This window comes from Carettochelys insculpta, chromosome 6 (assembly GCF_033958435.1).
Source record: "Carettochelys insculpta isolate YL-2023 chromosome 6, ASM3395843v1, whole genome shotgun sequence".
Lineage (NCBI taxonomy): Eukaryota > Metazoa > Chordata > Testudines > Carettochelyidae > Carettochelys > Carettochelys insculpta.
The window spans coordinates 46974732-46988118 of record NC_134142.1 but is presented as its reverse complement, the minus strand read 5'-3'; the positions used below and the strand labels follow the sequence as shown (position 1 = coordinate 46988118).

Below are 13387 nucleotides of genomic sequence, written 5' to 3'. Positions count from 1 at the left end.
TAATTTTATTGTATTATTAAATAGCGTGTTCTCTTTAACCATTACAAATTTGTAGATACTACATGAATGACGATACATAATTTATATTTCTATTGTTGTCTTATGATATATTTACACATGCAGTTAGTACCGATGCCATGCTGCATTTCATTACAATAGAATATGCCCAACTCAAAACAAAATGTGAGCGTTTCTTTGCCTGTAGGAAAATACCTCTGGGTGGGTGGAATGTGTGTACTGCATTTATATGGTTAGAAAAAAAACAGCATTTCAGGTGAGACTCCTGGAGCACGTTCCCTTTTCTTCAAAAAGTACACATCACTGTAGCAATGAATTTACATCAGAGAAGTACTATATAAGAAAGGGTAATATAGCTTTAGACCAGCAGCCTGATGATAAAGGCTACATCTTTAGAACAGAATTTATTATTGATACCACTGAGAAAGCAAACATTATAAAAATATTTGGAAGCCAAGCATAAACAGTATTTCAGCACAGTGATTTTTCTGGTATTTGGGCATAGGTTATGGCATCACCTGCACAGTTATGAAACGATACATTGCATTATGAAGTTGGTGCTGCTAGCAAATTTTCTCATTTTGAGTCTGAAATGCTAAAAGATCATTTAAGTATTTTATTTATAACACTCTGTACACATCCTGTGTATTAATATCTGTGACATCTGACAGGGATGTTACAAATGAATCTTCAATTTAAAACTGTACATTCTTTTTCAAATTGTACACATTTTTCTTTCTGTTACAAGAAAATTGCAATGGGGGCACAATAAATACAATGTTATAAGACTGCAGTCTCCAATTCCGTGTGTGGCTTGAGGTTAACAATAGGGCTAAAAGTGGCTCCTTCAGACATCATCCTAGAAGGTAAAAAGTGCAGAGAAGAAACTACACTGAAAATAATATGGCAGCCTGGAGTTTTATAAAAAAAAATAACAAAAGCTAAAATATTAAATTACAAATAAAATTCCAGTGTCGCAGTCTAAAATAAACGTACAGAAAAAAGCTGTGCTCGCTATGGGACACACATCAGGGACACTTAACTGCAAGCAGAGAGTTCATGTGCTGGAGGTTGCTGATCAATGTTTATTGGGAAGCTGCAGGTTTCTCAATGTTTAGGACTTGTTGGCTGACCCAGAGGAGCGACGAAGTTTCATAGACATTCGGCTCTTGCTAGTCCGAGGAGACAGTGGAGAGGCTAAGTCGGTCCCATCCACTTGCACTGCTGCTGCTGGAGTTTCACCTTGTTGGGTCTCTGGGCAGGAGCCTGTAGAAGACACCAACCTTGTTAGTACAGTCTTCCCCACTCACAGCAAGGAAATCTATAGACAGGGAACAGATGGGCACTGGAGTTCAACTATCAATGCACAGCATACACTAACTCTTTACCAACTGTGGGAGACTTCACTGCACTTGAAAGTAGCAACAGAACCAACTAACCTCCAGAGAAAACACTGCCAAAAATTCTCACTAGTCTACCAAGTACTGTAAACCACAATCTCTGCAATCAGACAGAACTGAAATGGCAACCTCATTCCCCTAGGCAGGAGGGCAAATATCCCAGCTTTCTTCAAGGATGGAGAGAGTTATTAATCATACTATAACCAGAGAAAAAGCAAATTCACTTGGCAATGAGAATGTGAAGGATTAACAGCCTGGTGAACATGTAGTGAATTCTAGGAAAGCAACTGAAATGGCAGAACTGGGGGAAGGGGTTCACTGAGGGCCCCCCACTGGCAGGACCAAATTTTTAGTAAAAAGCGCAAGACGACTATTCCTTCAGGCACATAGTAAGATGTGTTCAAACTTCTGCCCTAACCCCATATCTACATCTTTTATTTTTTTGTAAAAGGAACAAGATGAATTTAAGATGAGAGGAGGCAACTCATTACCTGAGCACCCTGAGTGGTCCCAAAGACTCCCCCCGCCCCACAAGAGCTCATTATGAAAACCATACCACCTAACTCTTCCATCCTCAACATCCTTTCCTGCAAAAAGGTGCCAAAGTCCCAAATCTGAGATCAAAGTCCCATTCTCCCTAACTATTTATATGTGCAGAGATTTACAACACTGTTCATTCATTGGTCCCTCTTGAGCATCTACAACAAAGAGTGGAGTTGGGTACATTTTTTCCTTTGAATGCAGTAATCCCCCATGATACATGAAGGTTGGGGGTGGAGGGTTAAGCCTGGGGAGGGTTAGGGCTGCAGGGGGGGCAGAGGGTGGTGGAATTGAGCTGGGTTTGCAGGGGCTGGAGCCAGGTCTGCTAGGGTTGGGGCAGGGTTGGAGCTGGATCTGTGGGGGTTATGGCTGGGGCACGGGGGTTTGGATCTGGGGCTGTGGGGTTTGGAGCTGGGGCACGCGGTGGTGGCTGGAAGCCCCCACCCTCTCTGTTCCCCTTTGACAGGGGGATCTCCTCCTGCCTGCACCTTGGCAACTGCCTCAGACTGGAGCTTCCAGGGTCCCCCTCCAATCATGCTAATGTGAGATACGCACATGTCAAATACACATATCTCAAGGGTTTACTGTATACATATGAATTGCGGGTCAGCCACATAAGACCAGGGATCGCGTACGCTGGATTCGCATACTCTGAGTTTATTAGCCAATAAGTGCAGTTTCAGCTAAACTGAAACAATTAATTAGTAAATGTGCTGAATTTTCCAAACAGTTGGAAGTGGAACTAATGGAACCAAATGGACGAATGTGACATGTTTAGAATAACGTCAAAACCAAACATTTCATCTTGAATTTTTTTGCTTTGATTTCAGGCATTTTCATGTAAACAAAGTAATAGATTAATAAAACATGTAGGGGGTGGGAAGGAGGATGTCCCTTATAACCTTTAGTCAGTGTTTAGCATGCTCTCCCGGTGTGTGTGGGAAACTCAGGTTCCATTCCCCCTGATGCCCTGAAGGTGTCTGAGCTTTCATCTCTGGTGTAGGAGACTGAGCTAGCCATCAGGCTATGGGCTACTTTGGTGTGGCCTGGCCAGGGGGCAGAAAGCAAAGAGGGCAGCTGCCCTGGCACCCGGTGTTTCAAAGGGGCCTGAAGCTCTTGCTGCTGCCACTGCTACATCAGCAACGAGGGTGACTGGAGCTGTAGGCACTTTTGAAGTGCTGCGGCAGCACTGCTCCACCACACTGCGTGGCTGTGAGAGGGGGAGGGCAGCCCAGTGCTAAGGTCCAGGTGGTAGTAAGAGCTGACTGCGCTACGCCCTTTCCCTTTCACTGTTGGCCCTGCCCCTTGTAGGGACCCTGAACCAGGCACCCCTCCCACCACTGCCCCAGGGCCTGTGGTGGCTGTCGGACCCACTGGGTGTGGTTCCTTCTCAATCTGCTCTATTTTAAAAGAAATACTTCAGTAGTCAATGCAGCTGGTGCTTCAACTTACACCTTCCACAGTCTAGGTCTGGGGTATGCAACCAAAATAGCGAGAAGAGCCATTGTTTCAAATTCATTTACAAAATCAATCCTTCAAGAGCCACAATGCATGTGAATATGAGTCCTTAATAAATATATATAAAAAAGTCAAACTGTACTTCTTATCACCCTTATTTTAAGAACAGTGCACACACAATGACTTGCATCAGTTAGAAAACTGTTACCCCCATCTCCAGACTCTACCTGCCTCAGCCCCCAAATTTGCCTCTCTATCCCCAGGCTTTAACCCCCATCCACAGGTTTAACCTCTTTCAGACCCAAAAACCTGCCCCCCTCAACCCCCAGGCTCAAGCCTATTAGCCCAATCCTAGGTTTAACCTGCCTCAGAGAAGAGCTCCATGTGCTGCTGCTGCTCCTTCATAGCTGCCACTTCCCCTGCTGCTGCCTCCTCTGTGCAGCTCTGACAGGCTCAGCCACCCATCCTCCCAGCTCTCCAGTAGGCTTCTCCCACATACACAGTAGGCAGCTCCTTCCTCGGCCAGCTTTGTCCTCCTGGGCCCCGGACCTGCTGGCTGACTTCTGCAGGGCTCCCCGCCCCAGCCAACTGCACAGCAGCTCTGGAGGATGCTGCCACTTGAACAAAAAAACCCCACACATTTAGTTCAACTGAATTTAAGTTTTTTGTTTAAGCAGCAGCATCCTCCAGAGCCACAAGAGGAGTCAGCAGCAGCAGTGCTCAAGAGCTGCAAGTGGCTCCTTGAAGAGCCATATGTGGCTCCAGAGCTGCAGGTTGCCAACCCCTGGTCTAGGTCTAACCACCTGGCTTATCAAGCCATTCTCACTTTTTTGTCCTGGTCCAATGACTATGGATTGCTTCTATGAATGACAATTAACAGGCCAGTAGATTCTATATCCATGGTTCACAAACTTTTTACTTTATGCTTCCCTGTACCCAGATCAGATCTGGGAGAAGGTCCACAGTTCCAGGAAGTGGGATGCAGAGAGAGATAACAGGGCCAAGGCTTGCGGCAGGGGCAGAGGCTTGGTTGGGGGCTGTAGCTGGCAGCCAGGAATGCTTGGCCAGCACGTGGGGTATTGGACATAAAACACTAGGCCTGGGGCTGGCAGTTGGTGACGGGGCTAGGAGTTGAGCTAGGGTAATGCTGCCCCTCCTCCAAACATTCTTACATGCTCCCCTGGGGGCCAAGCCTTACAGTTTGGGTTCCTCTGCTCAATAGCTTGGCAATTTTGGACTCATCTACTATGTGGGAAACGTATGTTAAGTTTAAGTTCCTATTCCAGTGATTATAATAAATGGAACAGCTTCAATAGAAAGGACTGAAAAAGATCCAGAACAGAATATCCCATAGCCCAGAGATTAGGGCACTCTCCTGTACTATGGAGACACAAGTAACAATGATTTTCTGTAACAGGCAGAGGGGAGAACTGAACCTCTGTCTCCCACATCCCCGGTGAGTACTCTAACCCCAGAACTACATTGCTTCCCGCTGGTCACTTAGTGGATTTTGTGAGCCTACACCTTTGCTTCTGTGAAAATGCCTGAAGTAAAAATGTGTTGAAATTAAAGATCTATTTTTGGATCCAATTAATTTTCCTCCATTTTTTTCTGATTATAAAACAAAAACAATTTATGTTCAACTTATACTTATTCCCATAAGTGGAAATTTCCCCCCTTTTTTTTTTATTTGGCATAAGTGGAATTTTCATTACAATAAAGAAACAATCAGAACTGAGGCTACACAGCAGTGGGGGGCAACCTGCGGCCCACGGGTCTCATGCAGGCCCCCTCACGGTAATCTGATTGTGGGCCTCAAGATGTTTTGCTGTTGTTGATTGTTGGAGACACAATTCCGCCTCAGTCACTGTAGTTCACCATTTCTGGCCAATGGGATTTGCAGGAGGAGGCAGCCAGTACATCTTTGTGGCCCATTCGGCTGAAGGTGCAGCAGCCTCAGCGCCCATTGGCCAAGAACGGTGAATCATGGCCACAAGGAGCTCCGGGGAATGGTTCCTGTGGACAGTCAACATCAGCAATATGTCTCATGGACTGCAATCAGATTATCCTGATGGTCTGCAGCTTGCCCACCACTGGCACAGAGGGTATCATGATGCTGTAAAGTGATTGTTGAAATCACACATTCAGGTCAGAAATATGTGCCTAAACAGGGGTCTGCAACCTGTGGCTTCAGAGCCGCATGCACCTCTTTAAGGACTTCTTTGTAGCTCCTGATGCTATAATTGAGAAGTGAAAAAAGCAAAATAAAACAAAAAAACCCATATCCTGATTATCTTTGATAAATGGTGAACATCTAAAAGCTCAAAAATGAACAACGCCTATCTAAATAGCAAACAATATGTGATCTCAAAATGTTGGCTAACTCTCCCTAGTGTCCTCCAGAGACAGAGAACATTCAGGAGTGAAAGCCAAGAAGATAGTGGTACAAACACATGTAGAGTGTGAGGAAATACAGTAAACCCTTGAAATACAGAGCTTCAAGTTGCGCGTAACTCACTTTAACGCAGCTGTTCTGCAGCTGTCAGTCTGCCTACCTGCCCGCAGCTGTGGGCAGCTAGGCAGGTGAATAGCCCCTTCTGCCTGCCTTCCCCCAGCTGTGCTGCCGTCAGCCTGACAGCGACGTAGCTGGGAGAAGGCAGGCAGGAGCAGCCAGGAAACTGACCAGCCCTGGTGGGCTGTTCAGTTTCCCAGATCCTGCAAGCAGCAGGGAGCTGGGAATCAAGTGGCAACCTGATTCTTGGCTCCCCACACTGACTCGTGAAAATTTGAGTTATGCGGGAATGCAACCCCCACGTAACTCGGGGTTTTACGGTAGAATACATAAAAAATTTGTGAACTTCCTGCAGTAAACATGTATCACGTTACAAATCATGGTGTGTGCACTGTTCTTCAAATAGGGTTATAAAAAGTATGGTTTGATGTTATTTTTTTAAAAACCATCTTGTATTGAAATGCATTGCGCCTCTTGAATTATTGAGTTTTTTTACGGAATTGGAAAAAAAATGCTTCTTCTTGCTATTTTCACCTAAAACATACTGCCAAAAACTGAACTGATTGAAGAGCTGACATGTTCTGGTTGTCTGATCCATCATCTGCCCACTCTGAAGAGAATGCACAATACTTCTGATATTGTTCAAACTGACATGACCCACTCAAGTGCTGGGGAGGAAAAGACCCTGTTATTTGCACCCTATCTAGTGACAGTCACTCTGTTCATGAACTAAATACTGTATCGCAAAATGATCTGGAAAGGCATTACAGTGCCTAACTCACTATGCCCTATGAAACTGCAAGTGGAGCAGCACACTCACCGTTCATTTCCTTGAAATTCTATCTTGTTCTAATTGTACAAGGAGTTAAAAGCATTTCAAATCATGGGAATTAGAGAACAGACAATAACCATGGATCTTTTGCCATTCATAGCTAGCATGAAAGACCTGTTTCAAGCCTTTGCCCTTTACCTTGTTGTGGCCAGTGCTTTCTAGTGGAGGTTTTAGTAGGAGAAGAAAAATCACAGCATTTCTTTCTTTGTTGAGAATGAAGAAGTGATGAGGAAGAAGTGGACACAAGTGAGGAAGGCGGGAGGTGAAGGGTGGGGGAAGGAGGAGAAAAGATAGAAGTAAGAGGTGTGAGACAAGAGACACGAACCGCAAAGACTGAAGGGTATTAACAGATGAGCACAGAAGACAGAATAGAAAGAACTGCATTATGCAACTGCTGTTCATGCTACAGGTTAAAGAGAATGATGGGTTAGTATGCACAATGAAACAACAGCTTTGAAATCAAGAGTTATACTTACCAGCTAAAGGTTACAAGTAAGAAGAAAGAAAACAGAAAAAGAAAAAGAGTTCTATAAAATCACCTAGATCCCACAGCCTTATTTACTACACATGTAATACATGCCAACCATTCCATCTTAAGCTCTTTTTAAAAGTTTGTGAAAACAATCAAATACTTCCTTAAAGAAAACCTAGAAGGAAAACCAAAAATGGCAGTTTGATACTTGTCTTCTGTACACCATCACTGTTTCATCTTTTTAACATGCTCAGAATTACATTTAGCTTCAAAACGGAATCCACTGAAAAGATTTGAGCTGTGTTGCGTAAGTCAAATGCTAATTCAGAGGATGGTGTTTTATGTATTGCCTAGCGAGAAGGCTAACATTCACCCACTTTCAAAAGACGATCCATCAAATATACTGGATAAAGAAATATTTTAAAAATAATTTTTTATTAAAGTATTACTTCATTATCCATAAGAGTTTGCTTAGAATTACTGAAGAAAGACATTAGAAAATGTAATGTATAATGGGGGCAAATGTCTTGCTCTGACCAGGGCTGAAAGGGTGAAGCTGGTCTTTCCCTACAGTTGCAGATCTGGAATACTGTGGGCTGAAGACAAGCAGTGGAACTAAAAATGTTATGTTTAATTTAAAAACTTTAAAATGCAGGTAACAAACTTGGGTTTACTGAAGAACAGATGTCATGTTAGGCATATTCTACATCTCTACATACAAAACCAGAAGAGTGAAGAATAATGGCTATTTCAGAGATTTAATTCTAACAACAAAGGGTGGTTTCAAAATCCTAAATTTGCTGTCAGTGAGCTCCATATGTCATGTCATCAATCAGCAAACTTAGATTTGCCTTCAGAGTTTTTAAGTCTTCAATGTAATTATTATTTTGGCTATTTTTATATGTTCAAGCCTAAGCAAAGATAAAGAACTTAATTGACAAATTAGATATGGAAAATGCTGTTAGAGAAAAAGATGATTCAGTAACAATTATGACAAATTTGAAATACAATTACCACAGAGTCATTCCAATTTTTAATATCAGAGCACTGATACTTGACAATGTTAGAATAAGAACTGTGATGGACTAGTTGATTAGGATATTCAGTGACCATAACAAACATAAAAATACATTCACAGCTGGTTGTGCTCATTTTATCAGTGAACAGAATGGGAAAGATGGAAAACAAAACTTTTCAGTGTTATAATTTTCATTTTTAAAGACAAATTTAAAAGCTATTTTGGTTATGTAAGAAAATACGTTTATTAACATTTAGATTAGGAAAGAGGGAAATACAGTTACACTTTTACCTTTACCTGAGTTGAAAATGACTGAAGTGGAGGATGTAAAAGTGACCAGTTTACCATTTTTGATACCATGAATTCCTGTAGAATCCATGTACACATAACTCATTATTTTGATCAATTCTGCTCTTTAAAATATTAAAATTATGCTCTTTAAAAATCTATTTCTGCAAGAAACCATAGGCAAGGATGGTTGTACCGCTTGCTATCTGACACTTCCCATAATGAGAACTTGTGTTCCATTGCTTACCATTTTGCCAAATTTCTTCCATTTGGCCAGTGATTAATTTTTCTACTGTGGGTCTGTGTTTGGCTGAATTTTTCATGGAAATTTGAGCCAAAATAGTTCAGTCATTTCCAAGAAGGTGGCTAAGAAAAATATATTTTTCCCATGTTAAACTTTGGTGATCATTTGAGAAGTTCCAGAATTCCTATGCTTTGGAACAGGACTTGAAATGTAAAAAGTTGGAGAGAGAGAAAGAGAGAGAGTGGGTGGGTTCAGGAATGTACTTTTTATGGTCCCATTGAAAATCTGCCCAAGTTATAAGTCTTTGAAAAATCAGTTTGTATATGCTCAGAACAGACTTGCCAGAGCTTTGGAGCTAAAGTCCTTGAAAATGTTTGTGCTGAACACGCTCAGACCTGGGCTGAAAAGGTGAAACTGGACTTTCCCTACAGTTGCAGCTCTGGAATGCTGTGGGCTATGGACAAGCAGGGGAGCTGATAATTATGAGTCTCTCTTTCCTGTGCTATTAATACTTCTCCTGCTGGACTCAAACAGTATTGCATGATAAGGTCCTTCTGGCTACAGAGCCTTGGGCAGAGACCAGGGCAAAAGAGAAATTGAGGTTATATGAGGAGCCTAGGGAGGGAGATTAGGACTGGGAACTGAAGGGGAATTGAATGACAACTGCAGGCCGGGGGAAGGAGAGAGCCAAATTACATGAGAAGCTTTTGTGGGGTAATGAGGACTGGTTGAACAAAGAGACCACAATAAGAAGGTTGAGAATGGTCAACTATAAAGACAAGGAGAACGGACCAGGTCAAGGAGCCAGGAGTGGTGAAGGGACAGGACCAGGACAGGGACAGGTGAGAGGAAGCGGGTGCAAAAAGGGTCAAACTTCGGTGGAGTGGGCAGAAGAATCCATATCCAATGAAACAATCAGGAGCTGGAATGGAATCCGAGATTGCTGAGTCCCACCATTCCTCTGTGTTTGTAAATATATGTGGAACCCACTGGGACGGTATTCCTATACCTCATTAACGGTTTTCTCTACATAGAGGATAACAACCAAATACTACTACTATCAGTTACTCCATCAGTCAAATGGCAGATGTCTGTATGGTGGATCTATAGTTCCAATATCACTTATGAACCACATACATATCCATTTGATGCCATGTAATTAAATTGTTTTTTTCAGTTTTTTTTTTTTTAAATCTAGGAAATTGCACAAAAAAATCTACATTAAAAGACCATCATTAAGATTGCAAAGTCCAAGGTGGACAAGTCACAACCTGTATGCTCCCCAGTGCCTCTACTTGTAAACTGAGATACACAAATAGTAGATGGGGGCTGGAAGAACTGTGTGAACAAAATTTTTGAAAAATTTAGTCACTGAAATATTTGCTACAGGGGATCCCTCCTGCTCTGTTCAGGGATGGACTAAATGGTCACAGGATCCAGGCTGAACTCATGACACAATATTGTGACCAAATGAGCTGTGCTAGAAGAACCCTGTGTTTACAGCTATCAGCATAATTATCTATTCTGGTCCATGGCACTGGAGTGAAAGACAGGAAGGGGAACAAAACCTTCAGCAACTAGCTAAGATGTGAGCCCCACGTTGTTATGAACTCTTCAACATCCATGACACATTCTGTATCACACACACCTGTCTTACTCTAGGGATTATCACCTCAGGTTATTGTTACAGCCTCCCAGGTTATTGTCAACAAAAGCTCACATGGAGGCTGGACAAATATGAAGCAAAATAGTCATTCTGTTTTGGTCTCAAACACAGCACTCTCTTGAAACAAAATCATTTTGGTGAGTCCTATTATCCAAGTTCAGCTCCTATAAACTAACTAAGCTCTTCTCTTATAAACTGTGTGATAGAGATTACTTCCATTTTTAAACACGTGGGGAGTGCTCACATAATATAATGATGGGGGTTGTTAGCATCAGCTACAGCTACCATCTTTTAAGAAGCAACAGTAGTGATCATAATGAAGGTAACTCCTCTTTCTAAGGTGAGCATCTTCAGTGTACTTAATAAGAGTGCTGAAGAACACTTTCATCATTCAATAGTGCTCAGTTTGCCCTAGTTTTCAAAGACAGTGAAAGCTTCAGAACATCAAAACTGAACAAACAGAATGTAAAGGACAAAATCTATCTATAGCAGTTGGTGATTTTGTCTTAACTTCATAATTTCCATAAATTTAACCATCTTTCCTTAAACTGTGAAATTGTATGCACTGATTCATTATAAAGTCCATCTTCATCAATTTTAACAGTGTACAACTAGTCTTGGAGATCTTGGCTAGATTTAAGAAGACATTTGCCTTAAAATTATTAAAATGATGATTTTTATTATTAGGGCTTAGAACACTGAAAACCTAAAAATATTTTGCACCCCTCTGCAGTGTTCCCTGTAAGCTGTGTGCTTGTCTGGCCACTCAGGGGAGACTGAAATGCTGCCCAGCTGGATTAGCAGAGCGCTCCCAGCTAGATTTTGTGTCTCTATTGGTGGTGCACATTCACACGTGCCTCAGTGCACATAAAATATTTATTCCACACATGGATGGAAAAGATAAGAAAGAACATTGCCCTTCTCCATGCTCCTTTACTTCTAGTGAAGAAGATCATAAACAGTGGACTTAGTGAGCATTTAAAAATCTGTTATATTCATTATATACCTTGAGTCAAGCACACCAGATTTAACAAAGATCCAAAATGTTTAAGTAGAATTAAGACACCTCAATATATTTTAAAAAGACAGGAAAAAAGCTAGTAGAGGGAAATCTAGTACAATAATATTTTAGCCCATTTCCCTCCCCCAAAAAACCCACCATTAATGAGTCAGGATGTACCCTTAAGGCTGTTGGGTAAGTAGATGTAAAAATGGTTCAATTTAAGGGGCCAATATTCAACTCCATTACGATGGTTTTAACCCTCCTATAACTCAGGTGGCTTTAATGGCATGTAAATGGCATAACAACATAGTGTAAGCACGATATTTGTATCTGTGGCTTTTGTAGAATCCTTTTGGGAACACATTTTCAAATCCAGGTTTAGGATTTTGCTTTTTATTTAATATTTACTTCTGTCAGACAAGAAGAGGGTTCAGTTAGTCTGTTAAGTTACTTGGAATAAAAAGGAGATTGTTTTTCCCATCTGCCCTCAAATTGGTACCTGGTAGTTTTCCAGATTTCAAAACCAATTGATTTGAAAAAAAATATTGATTTCTTCATGGTTTCTCTGATGCTTTACAGATTACTCTGCACATGTGAAGCTAGCAGAAATAACTAACTGCAGTGTCGGATGCACTCGGTTTCATTCAGTGACCACTAATATGTAGATAATGACTGCATAATTTAATCTTTTTTTTTTTTTTTTTTTAAACTTTAAATAATAAAAGAACTCAGGGCTCTGAACAGGGATGGTGGTATTGTTTTATCATACTTGTATTAGCAAAGCTTTTAACCATATAAAAGTGTCATATTTATAAAAAGACTTGTGTTTAATACAAGTTATTTGCAGACACTAAACTATGACTAACTTTTTAAAAATGAAGTCTGTAATACATATAATACACAAATGGTATCAACAACATTCCTGTAAAGCAGACTGCTAGTCAAAAATAACTTACTTGATAGAACTGTTCAACCTAAAACAGGGGAGAGCAAAGTGCAGGGTGTGAAATTTCAAAAGGGGGACACAGTATGAATGACTGCTGTGTCTCAGGTTCATCCATCTCATTAAAAACGTTGAAATGTGTTACTGTTTTTATGTATGTGTATTCATACTGATCTACCAATTAATAACTTTTTTTCATTCTACAGACTTATTTTCTTATGCATGATGAAAGGGTTTTTTTATTTTTTTTAAAAGAACATAACTGAAATTTCCATCAGTTTGGATGACATTAGATGGGTTGGGGAGGCCCTGCTAATTCTAGTGATGAAAAGTGGGGCCCCACGTAAAAATTAGCTCACTCTGGCCTAAACTAAAATTTTAAAGTATTATTTTTCAAATTGAGAAAAATCAAGTTTATGTTAAAAAGAACACAGGAATTACGATTATCGAACAGACCATTGGTCAGTCTAACAAAATTGGTTCTTCAGAGAAAGGTGGCTTCACTCTATTGCCCTCTGAAGATGCATTAGTCAAAGCAGATAAGAAAACAAGCAACTCCAACCATGTGGAATAACTACTAAATAAAATTAGGGAGGAGGAATCATGGTATTTTCTTCAAACAAACACTAATAGTGTAAATAAACATGTTATTTTTAAGTTCCTTATAAACCTTGTTTCAAATCTCAAAGAGATCAGTGTCTCTCAACATTCAAGTCTGGTGATAAAGAGATGCTTCAAAAATGCCACTAACGTATTTCTTGTATATAGCTTATTTGCTCAGTTTAACATTTTTCTGCCCTTAAATTTTGTTTCCTCTTGTTCTTGAGCAGGCGTGCTAGCTTTCATTATATGATCCACTAGTCTACACACCTCTATCACATTCCTACTTACTGTTACCCTTTGAAACAAAGTAATCTCAGTGTTCTTAAGTTTTCCAGTGCTTTTAAACTTCTCTTGGCCTTTTCTGGATCAAGCTAGAATGTGGTTTAGAAT

The 13387-nt window shown here is 40.9% G+C and overlaps 1 protein-coding gene across 8 annotated transcripts in view; it reads right to left on the bottom strand.

The window, feature by feature from the left end:
• Positions 1-251: 251 nt before the first annotated feature.
• The window catches only part of RALGAPA1 (Ral GTPase activating protein catalytic subunit alpha 1), a 211800-nt gene continuing 198664 nt past the window's right edge, over positions 252-13387 (bottom strand). For 3 of the 8 annotated variants that reach the window (XM_074996834.1, XM_074996840.1, XM_074996841.1), the window contains one exon: positions 252-1284. In XM_074996834.1, coding sequence (XP_074852935.1) covers positions 1133-1284 — 152 coding nt within the window. In that variant the 3' untranslated portion in view covers positions 252-1132. Of the gene's footprint in view, positions 1285-6758; positions 6778-6898; positions 6964-7024; positions 7240-9768; positions 9772-13387 lie in introns of those variants that run through there. The other 5 variants (XM_074996842.1, XR_012645924.1, XM_074996835.1 and 2 more) reach the window with 5 other exon arrangements.